The sequence below is a fragment of the Heterocephalus glaber genome, unplaced genomic scaffold, assembly GCF_053883595.1.
Source record: "Heterocephalus glaber isolate CG9 unplaced genomic scaffold, H.glaber_assembly_v1.0 deba00000122, whole genome shotgun sequence".
Classification (NCBI taxonomy): domain Eukaryota; kingdom Metazoa; phylum Chordata; class Mammalia; order Rodentia; family Bathyergidae; genus Heterocephalus; species Heterocephalus glaber.
Window position 1 is genome coordinate 14745151 of NW_028258138.1, and position 15960 is coordinate 14761110.

A 15960-nucleotide genomic window follows, 5' to 3' on the forward strand; every position below is an offset into this window, starting at 1 on the left:
CTAGGGCCTTCCCACTGAGCTATATCCTCAGGCCTTTTGTATTTTTTATTTTGAGACAAGGTCTTGCTGAGTCACAAAGTTGCCCAGGTTGGGCTTGATCTTGTGATCCTTCTGTCTCGGCCTCCCAGAGTACTGAGATTACAGGTGTGCACCACTAACCTGGCTGAATCAACTAACTTAAACAGCATAATTACATATTGCTAGTGTGTGTGCGCACGTGTGCATGCACACATGTTTTTAGTGCTGTGGATTGAACCGAGGACCTCATGCAAGCTAGGCAAGCGCTGTGCCACTGACCCATACATTTAGCCTGCTGTTACAGTTTTTAAAAATTATATGGGAAAAGTTATATATTGTCATTTCAAAAATTAGAAAAATGTACAAAAGAGGAAAAAGAAAAACTAAAATTTTATCAAAAATGTGTAGTTGTACATTTTGTTAGAATATCTTATTTTTTCTATACAAGTGGTTTATAGAGTGGATTTATTAGTCCTTTTGAATAGTCAGAATAAAGAGAATTGTATGCATAACTAACTGCAGATATAAATATTCATATTTTTCCTTTAAACAGTTTCTTTCCACTAACAGAAGGTAATTTACATACCATTCAAAGTCTCTGTCCATTTTTATCAAAAGAAGAAAAGAAAGAATTCAGTTCTCAATGTATACCTGCTCTTTTGGGCTGGACTAAGGAAGACCTTTGCAGTACTAATGGTTAGTTGCCTGATAATAAGTATTTCACTAATTCAGTTGTTGCCTTGAGGTGAAAGAAGTGTTTCCTAATATGTAAAACCGGTGGTAGCAGAGATAAATGGAGTTATAACTTACTTGTTCCTATTTATACTTTTGTTAAATAAGTTGACAATTGTTAGGGTGAGTGTACCTGAAGATGTGGCTATTATTTTGTAGTACACAAATGCTTCAAGTGAAGATTTTTACCTATAAATACCCTTTGCTTATTTCTTTTCTTCCTATAACTTTTTAAAGCTGTGCCTCATTTTCCCTAGTTGACCAGTGATTGAATGTGTACAAGTAGAAGGGATAGGAGAGTGTTTGCAGTGTATGGAACTTTTTTGAATTCCGTACCCTGTTTATGTATTTATTAATTTAATACAAACAATACTTGGAAATGGCAGTTTCTGTTGTAGAGAAGACAGACATAAAGTTACCTCATTTCATAACTGATGTAGCAAAACAGTGTGCTATGATGGACATAGCAGAAAGGAAGGAGCTTCCTCTGCTTTGAGGGTGTCGGGCAGTTTCACAAAGAGAAATAGTTCAGCTAGGTGTGGAAGGATAGCTTTACATGCAGACATAGCAGGGAGAAAGCATTCCGAGGACACAAACTCATACAAGCGTGCAGGTAGTTCCTTTTGGCTGGCATTAGAGACAGAGGGTGGGAGATGCACTAGAAGACAGATGTTGAGAAATGGTGCGATTGTAAAGGGTGTGCACTCTTAAGGGCTTGCCAGATAGATTTTTCTTTGTTTTTTTGCTTTTTGTTTTTTTGGGGTTTTTTGGTACCTGGGATTGAACTCAGGACCTTGTACTTGCGAGGCAGGCAGTGGCACCACTAAGCTAAATCCCTGGCCCCGGATAGATGTTTTTTGAGAGTACATGAATTATAGAATAATATGTTCTATTTTCCATCCTTATTTAGCTTTGTACTCTATAGTCGTGCTTTTCTACTGTTCTTAGAGAGTTGAGTACAAATATGTACTGTATATAAAACAGCACATCATTTAGTCTGGTCCCACTTCCCACTAATTTCCTGTTTTGTACTAAAGTGCTGGGTATGGAGGAAGGGTCTCTCTTCTGTGGAGTTATTAAAATTTATAATAACAATATAATTTGTAAAAATTTTAAAAAGTTTTTTTAAATTTTCATTTTGAATTTTACTTTAGGAGGTTTTGGGCATCTTGCCATTTTTAATTCTTGCCTGCAAACCAGAAGTATTGATGATGGAGAACTACTACATGGTATATTAAAAATTATAATATCCTGGAAAAAAGAACATGAAGATATTTTTCTTTTCAGTTGGTAGGTGATACTTTTTCTGTGTTCCTCCCTGTATCTAATGTGGACCCATATTATGTATGTTATAGTCAAAATTTTGTAGGATGGTAGATATTTAAGTTAGTCATTTATGTGACTTAAAATGGAATATTTTCTAAGGTCACTATAATTGTTTAATATTTTTTCAATTTTTCTTATTTTGTTTTTATCTTTATCACAGTAATCTATCAGAAGCAAGTCCAGAGGTACTGGGTGTAAATATAGAAATAATCCAGTTCCTTTGCCTGTTTCTGAAATACTGCTCATCTCCTCTGGCAGAGAGTGAATGGGACTTTATCATGTGCTCCATGTTGGCTTGGTTGGAGGTAAATTAACCTGACAGGTCGTCATCTCTGTTGATTCTTTGTGTATACTTTATATTCCAACTATTTACTCATTCTTTAAATAATGGTTGTAATTCTTTTGGAAACATTTAAAATACTTTGTAGATATCCTCCTCACTAGTTACTATTTGGCAAACCAGAAAAATGATGCAGTTTAATTACTGCCATCATCATTTAGTAACTGCATCCACTAACTGCTATTAAAATGTTCTTTCCATTAGCTTATTTTAATTTAATATTTGCAATTTAGCCTTTGAAAGAGTTATCTTTTCATGACAAGGTTTTTTGGGTTATTTTTGTATATAATTAAATTATTTTTAAAATATACTATGACAGTATTGCCAGAGTTATGTAAGAAAGATATGCAAATTAAGAGGGAAGTGTAGTGTTCTTTTTATGACTCAAAGCAATGAGAGGTATAGTACTTGGTGGGTGCAGGACAGCAAGTCACATTGAATGGGTTTGAGTTTCTGTTTTGCCTGATTATTAGCTATGTGACTGCAAATTTTAAGCTTGACTCTTTCGAGCCTCAGTTTTCTTCTTTTAAAATAACTTAGCTGGGTGTGGTGGCACATACCTATAATCCCAGGACTCGGGAGGCTAAGGCAGGAAGATCGCTGTAAGTGTGAGTTCTACATACTGAGTTCAACGCCAGCCTAAACTACCCAGTGAGACCTTGTCTCAAAAAATCAAAAAAAGTACAACTTGTCCGTCTACTGGGGTGATTAGAAACATTCTGTTAAATGTATTGCATTATATGTAGTAGATGACATTATTTTCTGAGAACATGGTAGATGATATTTTCTTCCATAGTAAACTAAATTTTCTTCTATGATTAGGAAATTTAAGAAAAGCCATTTTAGGGCTGGGGGATTTAGCTCGGTTCTGCCGCCTGCCTTGCAAGCGGGAAGTTCTGAGTTTGATCCCCGGTACCCAAAAAAAAAAAAAAAAAAAAAAAGAAAAGCCATTTTCGAATAAATTGTTCATTAATGATTGTAATTCCTAATATTTAATTTTGAAAGAAAGTTATTTTGATATAAGATAGATAAATTTCTCCTGAGACTTCAACTGCTTTTTATTTTTAAATTCAGAAAAATGAATGAAGGTCTTCTTTATTGTAGTTCTCTTTATTTATAGTGTTCTGGTTTACCTATTCCATTTCTGTTGTTTCTTTAGACAACAAATGAGAATCAGGCACTGTATTCTGTTCCACTTGTACAGCGGTTTGCCTGTGTCAATTGTGATTTGGCCTGTGATCTCAGTGCTTTTTTTGATTCAGCCACTCCGGAATCCATTGCCAATCTTCCTGTAAATCTCATCAGTGAATGGAAAGAATTTTTTTCCCAAGGCATCCATAGTTTGCTTTTACCTCTTTTGGTGACTGTTACAGGCAAGTGAAAAAGGACACAATAGTGAGATTCATTGAAAATGACTTGTTGAATATTTAAAAAGAAAATGCAACTGGTGCTATATAATAAAAGAGCTAGAAGAGAAAGCTTGGCTTCTTGGAAAGAAGCTTTATAGTACTGACATGAATTAAAAATGGCAAGGTATCTAAAAAATCATTGCAAATTAAAATAATAGTAATTCATATAACCTGAATAAATTGTGACTGGAGCCTCTATTGATTTGCTTTTTTAAAAGATGGACTAAGTCTCTGAAACAGTTGAGCTAAACCAAAATATATATTCAGTTCATATATATCTAGTTAGGACTGCTGTAATGTATATGATCTGGTTTTCATTTCATTTTTCTTAAGTGGCATTTGAATATGAATCAGTCAACCTGTACTCGTATTACTAACTTTCTTTTGGGATGTATATGTGTTTTTCTTTTGTGTTATCAGGAGAAAATAAAGATCTGTCTGAAACCACCTTTGAAAATGCAATGCTGAAGCCCATGTGTGAAACATTAACATATATCTCAAAGGATCAGCTATTGAGTCACAAACTTCTTGCAAAATTGGGGACTGGCCCAAAATCAAACTTGCCAGAAAATCTCCAGACTTTGTTAAACACATTGGTCCCGTTACTCCTCTTCAGAGCTAGGCCTGTGCAAATTGCTGTTTATCATATGCTGTACAAGTAAGAACTCCTCTAGTTGAATGAGTGCTATAGTGTTCATATAAGTGTGTGTGTGCATATATATGTATATATACATACTTTCTACCTTCATTTAAAAGTCAATTTAAAAATAAAGGGGAGATCTGACTATTTCAGTACAGGAGTGCCAAGTTGTTTGATGTTCTAGGTCATTTTTTTCTTTACACAGTTCATATTTAGGTAGTCCAGCCATTTAGGTAATTATTTCAGGAAAAAAAAAATCACTAAATGTTTTACTTATTGCCAGGCATGGTGTGCATGCCTGTAATCCCAGCACTTGGGAAGCTGAGGCAGCAGCATTACTGTGAGTTCGAGGCCAGCCTGGGGTCCATACTGAGTTCAAAGCAAGCCTGAACTACATAGCATGACCCTGTCTCAGAAAAAAACAAACCCAAAAAAAGAAGTTGTATTCATTACAAATAAGGATTAGTCTTTCTGCTCTTAAACATGATTTAACAATGGATAATTTAATATAAATTATTTAAATATAATCTTCTAATTCCAGATTGATGCCTGAATTACCACAATATGATCAGGATAATCTAAAGTCATATGGAGATGAAGAAGAAGAACCAGGCTTGTAAGTTTTTTTTCCCTTTTTATAATTTGGTGTATTAAATTCTCATAATCTACCTATGTGTATTCGGAAGATTGAAACAACACAGCAGCTTTAAGTTTAGAATACATATTCCACAGATAGACCTTTTTAAAGTTCTGTGTAAGATACAAATGAAATCTACAGTTTACTCAAAAGATTGTGTCTTTTAATTGTTTCTAAGTCATGTTTCCAGTGTGCTACTTTCAACTGGCCACATAGCAGTTGTGGAAGCAGTGTATCAGTTGAAATATCTGTTGAGTGCTCACTTTGTCCATAGTATTTATTAAATGCTGAGGGGAGAATACAGTGTTTAATGAATACATTCTTTTTCTTAAGGATTTTATAATCTAATGTCTTAGCCATAATAGAAGATACAGTACATGAAGAGTGCTGAGAAAATGGATGGCTAGCATGTTATGGAGACACAATTAATGTACACCAAGAAAAGACTTGCTCTTGAGGAAGAGATATGTTAAACTACTTTTTAAGGTTAGGTAACGTTTTTGCAGGATAGAGAGGACAGTACTGTGTAAGTTAGGAAAATACCATGTTCAAAGGTACTGGGGCATGAATGTTCAGGAGGTGTATAGAGAATGTGGAGTGTTTGCCACTTTGTTTTTTAAACTGCCAGTATCTTCCTTCACTGGGATGTAAACTCTGTGAAGGCAGGAATTTGGTCAGGTGGGAATTTTTTTGTCATTTAATTCCTAATCATATCCACATCATCCATAATCATTCTTCACCTATAGCAAACTCATACATAAGTACTGCTTATTTGTTGAATAAAATAAAAGGTGAGGTACTGTGTATCTAGGAGGTGGGGTATAATGGAAAATGAAGCTGGAAGAGTAGTTAACAGATGGCCTTAAAATGGCATTTTTTAAAAGGATTTTGGAAATTTGGTACCAGATGGGCACTACGAGCTAACTGGCAATGATGAAGGGTGAATTATAGAGAAGCAGCAGCAACAAGTGTGGTGGCACACGCCTGTAATCTCAACACTCTGGGAGGCCAAGGCCAAGAGCATTGCAAGTTCAAGCCCTGCCCTGGGAACTTAGCAAGAACTTGTCTCAAAATAAAAAAGGTACAAAATGGCTTGGCAGTATAGCTCAGTGTGAAGGCCCTGGGTTCAATCCCCAGTACCACAAGAAAGAGAGAGAGGAACAGGTGGACACCATTCCAGATTTAATAACAGTGCATTGCAGGCAGTGTGGGAAGTGGAGAGCTTTCAGAGCTGGTGTCTGTAAGATATAGTGACTGCTGGTATGGATTAGAGAAGGGTTGGTAGGTGACATTGAGATGCCGAAGATATCAGGGCAGAAGCTTGGAGAAGGCCTGTGTTGGTGAGTGGGGAAAAGGAAGCCAAAAGGAAAGGCAGACCTCAGAGGTTAAAAGAGAGAACCAAGTTAAAGTATTATAGAGAAGAGAGCTTAAAAGGATAAAAATATGTCACTTTTTGAAAATCTCATAAGCTCACCCAAGAGTGTTAATGAGTTCAGTAGTTCAAGAAGAAAATTAACTTATGTTGTGGTGAACTAATGTGAATGTTAAATTTCCTGAGATAAAGATTTACGATTTTTAAAAAACCTCACGATTGTTTCTTGTGTTCATCCTTCATATAAATTGTGATGATTGCATTGCCTATGCTGCTAGGTGATAGTATGCAGTAAAACAGAAAGATGAAGTGACAGGGTGTAAAATCTTAATCCTCGCTTTGCCCTTTATAATATGGTAAAGGACTCGGTAAAACATGGATACTCTACTTCCCTTCACTAGTTCTGTACCAATCATTTGGCTTCCTGGGTTATGTGATTTTTGGGTTTTTTTGCTTTTAAATCTATAAAAAAGAAGTTGAAATGGTGTTTTCTAAAAGTCTCTTTAAGTGCTGACAGCTATGGTCCATATTTTTGTGGGATATCATAGTTAAATGAGTTAAAATTAGACTATAGAGGGGAACATTTTTAAAGATTTTTAGAAAATACAAAAGATATTTCTACAATGTTTGGAAGTTTATGGATACTATCAGCTTGTTCAGGGACCAGTTATGAAGAAAATGGTGCTGTTTCATTATTTCTTTTTAGGTCACCGCCAGCCGTTCTGATGTCCCTTCTGAGCACTCAAGAGGACTTACTGGAAAACATTCTGGGGTGTATTCCTGTGGGACAGATAGTTACCATTAAGCCACTGAGTGAAGACTTCTGTTATGTTCTGGGCTATCTCCTTACTTGGAAATTGATACTTACTTTCTTCAAAGCTGCTTCATCTCAGGTAAATATGTAACACCCTTTTTCTTTTCTTTTTTTGCAGTACTGGGGACCAAACCTAGGTGGCAGCCTTTGACAGTTCTGTCCTAATGGCCTCTGTTTCTGTACTTTACCTTCCTTCCCCTTCTTCCGAATAAGAGGATTTGCCTGGTGTCACCCATTTACCTCAGACATTTTACTATTAAGCTTACTTCTGTTACTACTCTCTCACTCCTCCAAATGTACTTTTCTTTTTTCCAGGAGTAATCTGAAATGTGGATGGCTCAATTTTGTCCAACTTAATGTAGTCACTAAGTTCTTTTATTGCAGGAAACAATAAAAGAGCTGGAAATGTACCTCAGTGTGAAGGCATTGAGTTCCGAAGGAAAAAAAAATCTGTTTCAAAGGAAGCTCTATGAAACATTATCTGAGTGATTGAGAGTATTTTTTCTAAAAGGTAGTTAGTTGTAATTATTTTGCCCCAATTATTCTAGCAGCCACTAGATGTCTCTGTTGTCTCATATTAGGAAAAAAGACTTTAATTGTCCAGGAAGAAACTGGAAAGACCTTCTCTAGTTTTTATTTCTTTTAGAAAGGTCCCCCTTCTAAAAAAACTCAAACTTTGACTGAATCAGCCTAGTAGTAAATATGCTTTCTGACAGGTCAATATAAAAAAATTTTATCATTTCTTATCTAAAGTGTGATTAAGTATTTGTGGCCTTTTCTAATGTAATATTTCAGAATTCGTCAATTATATTTTATGTTGTTGCTCAAACCCATACCTTAGTCTTGTACATGTTTCCATTTGTAGATATAATGGGAAGATCAAATGACAAAGGCAACACTGATCTAGTTGCTAGGGAGATTCGTTCTGTAGTCTTGTCATTTACATGTGTGACTTAATTTTATTTGCTGTTGATGTGTTTCAAAAGTTCCGTGTTGGGCTTTTACATTTGTTTCTTAAAATATTGTTGATATGTAAAAAAAGGATAGCAGATTGAGGCTTCTGATAAGAAATTTATTTTTATCATCTTACATTTAGAAATTAGGAAAATGGTCATGTGTCATCTCTTTCATTGTCAAGATTGAAAAAGGAATGCAAAGAATGAGATACTATTTATTATTGCACCTGAATCTGAAATGAACTGTGAATACATGGACCAGAAAAGCACTAAAAATACTAATTAGTTGAATCCTGAAATGAGAATCTTAAAAAAACCCCAAAATTTAGGTCCTAAATCATTAACTTTCTTCTCAGAAAAACCCCTAGCAAATAGAATTAAATAGGAAAAAGCGCCCCCTCCCTCCCTCCCCCGCATAGCTTTACTGAAATGTATTTCATGTACCATAAAGTTTAGTCATTTATAGTTTCATGTTTTTAGTATATTTATAGAGTTGTGGAACTATTTCCATGGTCTAATTTTAGAACATTTTCAGCATCTCAGCATCCTAAAAGCAAACTTGTACCTGTTTGTAATCACTTCTCATTTCCTCTTTAAATTGTACAGTTGCTTAGCAACCTGTAAACTATCTATGGATTTTGTCTCTTCTGGCCATTTCCTATACATGGTCATTTCTATCTGACTTCACTTAGCACAGTATTTTCAAGACTCATCAATGTGGGATGTATCAGTACTACCTTTCTTTTTATGCCTGAAAAATAGTTCATCGTTTGGATATACTACATTTTGTTCATTTGTTAATAGACCTTTAGCTTGTTTCTCCTTTTTTTGGCTATCATGAATAAAACTTCTATGAATATGCATGTACAGGTTTTTCTGTGGATATATTTTCTATACCTAACATGGGATTTCTGGGTTATGTTCATGTGTTTTTTTAAATTTTTGGTACTGAAGATTGAACTCGGGACCTTGTGCTTGTGAGGCAGACAGCGGAACCACTGAGCTAAATGTGTTTTTTTAAAAGCCATTGACATGGCTGGTTAATTTTTAAAAATTGTTTTTCTTTCAACTTTTCATTTGGGAAAAAAAGCATAATTATAGAGAAGTTGGAAGAATAATTCAATAAAATGCCATATACTTTTCTAGATTCATACATTTTTAACATTTAGCACATTTACTTGTGTTTTCTCTAAATTCACTTTTTTCTTGCTCACCCTCTTGAAAGTCATTTGTAAACATGAGGATGCTTTACTTAAAGTATTTATGTATCATAGCAAGGATATGTTTCTACATAAGCATAATATCAAGAAGCCTAATTTTGATGCCGTAATATCTAATTTATATTTAGATTTCTGTAGCTGTTGCGGTAATAGCCTTTATAGTTTTAGTTCCTTCTCTATTGAGAATTGAATCAAGGGTCATGTTTGTATTTGTCTATCGTATTTCATTAGGAATTATAACCTTTCCATAATTCCCCTATGTTTCATTTCTTGTCATTGTTTTGTCCAGCTGTTTTGTAGCCTGTGATACAATTTGGATTTGTCCTATTGTTTCCTCCTGATTATATTCTAGTTGATGTTCAGCAAGTTGTGATTTATCCTCATTGTCACTTCAGGCAGCAAATAATGTCAGTGTGTCCTTGTATTGGTAGTGTCAAGCTTGGTTACTCAGAAAGGTAGTGAGTGACTCCAGATTTCTCTGTTATAAAGATATTTTCATCAGTATGGTTTAAGAATTAGTTTGAAACCCGATAGCTTGATCCTTGTGTTGGAGTCATCAGTGTTCAGGAAATGATGTCTTTGTGTAGGAGGTGCGTAGTGTGGTGGAAGAAGTCATGTCAGGCAGCTGCCAGTGCCAAAGAATTGCAGACTGTTACGGAGGGGGAGGAAGGGGCTGGAAAACACCGGGGCCACCCAGACGTTATGGCGCTCCTGGTGGGGCCAGATTTTTCTGCTTTTCAAAGAGAAACCAGAAGTCCATATTTTTATATGAAATTTTCTGATTGATAAAACAGTTGTGAGGATATGCCAAGACTGCTTTGACCATCTACTAGTTTTTGCTTTGTGTCCTAAAAGGATGCCACAGTATTCGATGTAAGATAAGGTTACTTTGAAAATGGAGTTGGTTTCACTCCAGAACTTGCAAGTTTAAGGACCTGCAAGGGAGGGGCTGAGCTAGTTTCTTTGAGAATGGTGAATACATTTTCTTGGCTCAGACGGACAGTGTCAGCTCAAGGTGAATGTATTAACAGGGAGACAGTTTGAAAAAGATGTTAGAAACATAGGTCCAACAACGAGAGGGAGGGGACAGTGAGAATGTCAGGTATTTATGAGGAAAGGAGGCAGTAAGTACCACATGGTTTGGCATATTTGGAAACTAAGAATGTCACATATTTTGTAGGACTCTTTTAAGTCTTCAAAGTAATACACTTATTATTGGTGTTCTTACAGAGTCTGTCATAGTTTGATTGGTTCTTTTTTGATTTTTTTTTTTTTTTTTGGTATCAGGGATCGAACTCAGGACCTTGCGCGTGCGAGGCAGGCATGAAGCCACTGAGGCTAAATCCCCAGCCCTTTTGTGATTCTTTTGATTTGAGTTTACTAACAAAATTTTTGCTCTCCACCAGCTGCGGGCTCTGTATTCAGTGTACCTTAGGAAAACAAAGAGTTTGAACAAATTACTTTATCACCTGTTCAGGCTCATGCCAGAAAATCCAAGCTATGGAGAGGCAGCTCCTGAGATCTCAAATAAGGACCCCAAAACGTTCTTTACTGAGGAGCTCCAGCTGAGTATTAGAGGTCAGTAAGAAACATGTTTGTATCTTTTCCTGGTAACTATATTCAGACTAGGCTGTACTAAACTTTGCCCTGGATGTTTGGAGAATAATCTCAAATGTGAGTCCCAGCTATGAGGACATTAAAATGCAAGATTTTTTAAATTTCTTTAAATTGGACAGGTAATTAGATCTCATGGGTAAAATTATGAAGAATTTAATACATTTGAAAGCTTACTGTGTTGAGATTATCTTGTACTCTGTGAACAAGTATTTGTTATGTGTTAACATGTTTCAGACATGTAAACAAGTAGTCTCCAGTTAGGGAAACAGATAAGTAAAACTGATATCCTTCATCCTGGGAGCTCACATTTTAGCTGAGAAGACAGACATACATGCATCTGGCTCTACTAAGTGTTGCAGTCTAAAATGTTTTAGAGATCTGAGGATGGACTGTCTTAGGTGATTATTCTAGGACTTTTGCACAGTTGCTTAGTGAGTTCTGGAGAAAGTCAATGAGGCCAGCTGCCTTTTCATAATTTATAACAATCTTTAATTTTTCCTCTTTTTAAAAAATAGGTGTGTTCTATTTTATTCACGATCTTTCATATGAAATAGAGAATGTGATTTCCAGGCAGAATTTTTGTGTCATTTGGGATTTTCACTCACTTCTTTTGCTGATCTCATGGTTCAGTTTGAATGTGTGGGAGGATGCTAAAATAAGTCTCCATTTCTCTGGTATGTTGTGTGAGCTACAGCACTATTACTGAGCAATGAAGGATAACTTTCTAAGGAAAATACTAGTAGTGGTCTGTTTTTCTATGTAAGAACTATATATCACTCACTAAGAATTTGTTTTTTCCTCAGAAACATCAACTCTTCCATATCACATTCCACACTTGGCTTGTTCAGTCTATCATATGACATTAAAAGATTTGCCTGCCATGGTTAGGCTGTGGTGGAATAGCAGTGAGAAGCGTGTTTTCAATATTGTGGATAGATTTACAAGCAAGTATGTCAGCAGTGTCCTTTCTTTTCAAGAAATATCTTCTGTGCAAACAAGTACACAGCTATTTAATGGCATGACGGTTAGTATTATCTTGACTTTTTCTATAAGAGTTGTTTGAGTATTGATTAAATCTATCACTGTGAATGCCATCACAAATTTGTTGCCCTTGACTCAGAATTATAGAAATTTGTCTATTCTATTTTCTGACTCTTGTGTGATGAGAAAGACATAATAGGCATAGAAGTGATATTTGGTACTCTTAGTGTCATTTGTCTGCTCAAAAAAGGAACCCACAACTATGTGACAAACCTAATATAATATACTGTATTTTTTTTTATGAGCAGTGTGTTTGTTTTAAAAGTCATGAATCACTATAAAACATGCCAAATACTTAAACCTGTTTAATAAATGTCTTGTGTTTGCCTGCTTTTTCCTGTTATGAAGCTGTTAGCTAAGAGTCAACCTATCAAAATGTGTTTTGAATGAAAGAAAGGAATCTGAGAAAATTACCTGTCTTGTGTTATAGGTTAAAGCTCGAGCTACTACTCGAGAAGTAATGGCTACTTATACTATTGAGGACATTGTCATTGAACTTATAATACAGCTGCCTTCAAATTACCCATTGGGTTCCATATCAGTGGAGAGTGGGAAGAGAGTGGGCGTGGCCGTCCAGCAGTGGCGGAACTGGATGCTGCAGCTAAGCACTTACCTCACCCACCAGGTCAGTGTCTGCTTACATATTTAGCTTTCCAAACCAGAGAGAGATGATCTATTTCAGAGAACAGTTGAACACAGACTATGTCTGGTTTTGGAAATAGAATAAAATAAAATAAAATAAAATAAAATTCTTCTATAAACACCTTGTGCCTAACTGACTTGAGCCTACCATGTCTGTTTAAAATTTAAGACTTTACAATTTATTTTCCTGTATTTGAGAGGGGTTGACTTTATTTCATTGACGTTGTAGAAAATGTAGACCAATACACGATGTTAAGGAACTTGTTTGAGAGAAAATCCTGAGAGATACTGGACTAATGAGTGCTTTCCAAGCTCTTACTCTGACATTTCAACTCTCCTTGGATTAGAAAAATTTCAGTACTCTGAAAGATTTTTGATTTTTAAACAAATTATAAGACATCTCCAGTGGTGTTTGTAAATTATGACATATCCTAGGCATTCTACAGTAAAGAAAAATTATTTAAAAAAAAATATCTTCACCAGTATTGTGGAGGTAGAAAAAAATCAGTTGAAAAGGTTAGATAATTTCATTATTCTTAGTTCAAAATTAGAAGAGGTGATCTAAGTGATTTAATTATTAAAGGATTTTCATCAAAGAAGCCGAAACCACAAGACGAAGTATTAGCTCAGAAGCTGTTAATGGAAAAAAATTATACCAGTTCCTAAAACTTTGAATATTAATTTTAAAAATCAACATTCATAAAACTTAGGAGATGTGAAATGTGGCCAAGCAGATTCTCTTAGAGTTACAATTCAGATTTAACATTTGTGAAAGTGGGTAGTGATTCTTTTCTTTTTCTTTTTGTTAACAGAATGGAAGTATTATGGAAGGCTTAGCATTGTGGAAAAATAATGTAGACAAACGTTTTGAGGGTGTTGAAGACTGTATGATCTGTTTTTCTGTTATTCATGGTTTCAACTATTCTCTCCCCAAAAAAGCCTGTAGAACATGCAAGAAAAAGTTTCATTCAGCTTGCTTGGTAAGTCTAAAGAAAAATTAACTGCCTTATATTTTTTGTATATATAAAATATTTAACTTTGGAAAAGAAAAGCATGCATTTTGCACTCTTAATTTATTTTCTTTTTGGTACCAGGAATCAAACTTGGGTCCTTGCGCTTGCGAGGCAGGTGGCGGAACCACTGAGCTAAATCCCCGACCCTCTTAATTTCTTAATTGTAGTTAATGGGAGACATTAAAAAGTGATTTTTTTAAAATATGCAAAAGATAGGAATTTACTGAGACTGGCAGCATCAAAGTACTCTAATAAGTGGATGTTACTAATAGAACTGTTAGCCCGTAAGGAATAGATGATCTTGTGAGATCTAACCATAAAGAGGTTACAAGATTCAGGGGTAGGGCCATCTCCCATCAGAGCCCTTTGGTGTTTTTAAACTTGGAAAAGGACATTGCCCTATGTTCACTTGCTTCAGAAGGTCTTGTACCTTAGTAGTCTTGGGCACAAACCTAGGGAGAAGGAATCATAGTGTAATCTTTAGAAGTAATATATATATATATTTTTTGATACCAGGGATTGAACTCAGGACCTTGCACTTATGAGGCAGATGGTGGAACCACTGAGCTAAATCCCTGGCTTTAGAAGTAATATTTAGTTAGGTTTATTTTGAAGATACATGGGGAGGCAAAAATGTTAGTATTCTTCCTGTTTCACTTTATTATTTACTGTAGAAGTATATTATGTGAGGTGCAGCTTTAAGAGATTCTTTTAACATTTAAAACATTTTCTTTTTCAGTACAAATGGTTTACCTCTAGCAACAAATCCACTTGTCCACTCTGTCGTGAGACTTTTTTCTGAGATTTTTTTTTTTTTTGCCATAATCCCTGAAATAAATCAAGCAAAGGCCTTTGATTGGATTTGGATCCATCTTAAAGTGTTGATGTGAAGAAGCCAGCAACCATTACTTTCAATGGGACCTTCTGTGGAAAATTATTTTGGTTAATGTAATGATCTTAAAAATCAGGTTTACCTATCTTCACATTGCTTTGTAAATGTTTGGAAACATTTTCTTTTACAAAAGAATATTACATATATGAGAGAAGTATTTATATTAATGGTTTAATCTCTTTGTATATTTAAAAGAAAATATGAAAAATGCTAAATTATAGAATTGAAATTTGTGAAAATACTGTACTTATAAATCCATCGTTTGTTGATCTGTATTCTAGAACAGTCCAAGCATGAGGCAAAATGAATTGAGAGAATTGGTGTACATCTGCAGATATTTTAAGACTTATTTATTAGTTATAATGGGAAAATTAATAGTGTTCTGATTTTGTAGATTATTTTAATGATAAAAATCGCACTAAGCTATTAGTGTAGCTTATCTTAAGCTATTTGAAGCATGCTCTGAAATCCTATATAAAAGAATGTAAACTGAATTTTAAGGTGCCTCCATTTATTAAGGGTTGTAAAATTCAGAAAATTAAATTTATGACACTGATCTTTAGCTTGTGGAGAAATTATTTCCGTATATTAGTGAAATTGGGGTTATGAATTTGTCAGTGAATTTATTTGAGGCTTCATATAGTGGGCATTTGAAAGAAATGTTTGAAAGAAAGATTGTTTAATAAATACTACTGAAGGGCCGGGTATTTAGCTCAGTGGTTCCACCTCCTGCCTTGCAAGCGCAAGGTCCTGAGTTCGATCCCCGGTACAAAAAAAAAATTATAAATAAATAAGTACTACTGAAACTTAAGGATTGATGGAAAAATCAGTATTTAAAAATGCTGTCGGAGGCTTTCAATTTTGCAAACAAATTTTGCTGTTAACTAGCCAAAGTCATACTAGACAAGGGACGTGTGGGACCTAATATTCTTTAGCTTTCAAAATGAAAGTTAAGGATTTTAGTACAAAGTGAAATTAAGTATAAGAAGCTCAAGTTTATGAGTAGGTAAAAACCTGCCCGTGGCCAGACCACTATTACCTTTAAAAACTGTATCCAAAATACACAAGTATGGAAGTTTAGAACCTAGAATAATTTTATTACAGTCCTCCATTTCATGGGAAATAACATTATCTAATATAGTTAGGCTACTTAAGAGATCAGCTATTCATCTGTGTTGCAAATGTTTAATGGGCACAGAGCGCTCATAATAAAATAAATAAATAAAATCATTGCTTACCATCAACTGGGTAAAATGACTGTTATTGAGATAGTATGAATGTGGTCAGAGGA

General features: G+C 35.0%; 2 protein-coding genes across 5 annotated transcripts in view; one reads left to right on the forward strand and one right to left on the reverse strand.

The window, feature by feature from the left end:
* Ltn1 (listerin E3 ubiquitin protein ligase 1) overlaps window positions 1–15913 on the forward strand; it is a 48206-nt gene extending 32293 nt beyond the window's left edge. For 2 of the 4 annotated variants that reach the window (XM_087213393.1, XM_004842245.3), the window contains 12 exons: window positions 572–714; window positions 1905–2040; window positions 2237–2381; window positions 3576–3789; window positions 4246–4483; window positions 5007–5081; window positions 7181–7367; window positions 10871–11042; window positions 11885–12105; window positions 12553–12747; window positions 13577–13744; window positions 14517–15913. In XM_087213393.1, coding sequence (XP_087069519.1) covers window positions 572–714; window positions 1905–2040; window positions 2237–2381; window positions 3576–3789; window positions 4246–4483; window positions 5007–5081; window positions 7181–7367; window positions 10871–11042; window positions 11885–12105; window positions 12553–12747; window positions 13577–13744; window positions 14517–14579 — 1957 coding nt within the window. In that variant the 3' untranslated portion in view covers window positions 14580–15913. The other 2 variants (XR_015452104.1, XM_087213401.1) reach the window with 2 other exon arrangements.
* Window positions 1–15960, reverse strand: part of Hemk2 (HemK methyltransferase 2, ETF1 glutamine and histone H4 lysine) — a 49827-nt gene that overhangs the window by 2258 nt on the left and 31609 nt on the right. The window lies entirely within an intron of this gene.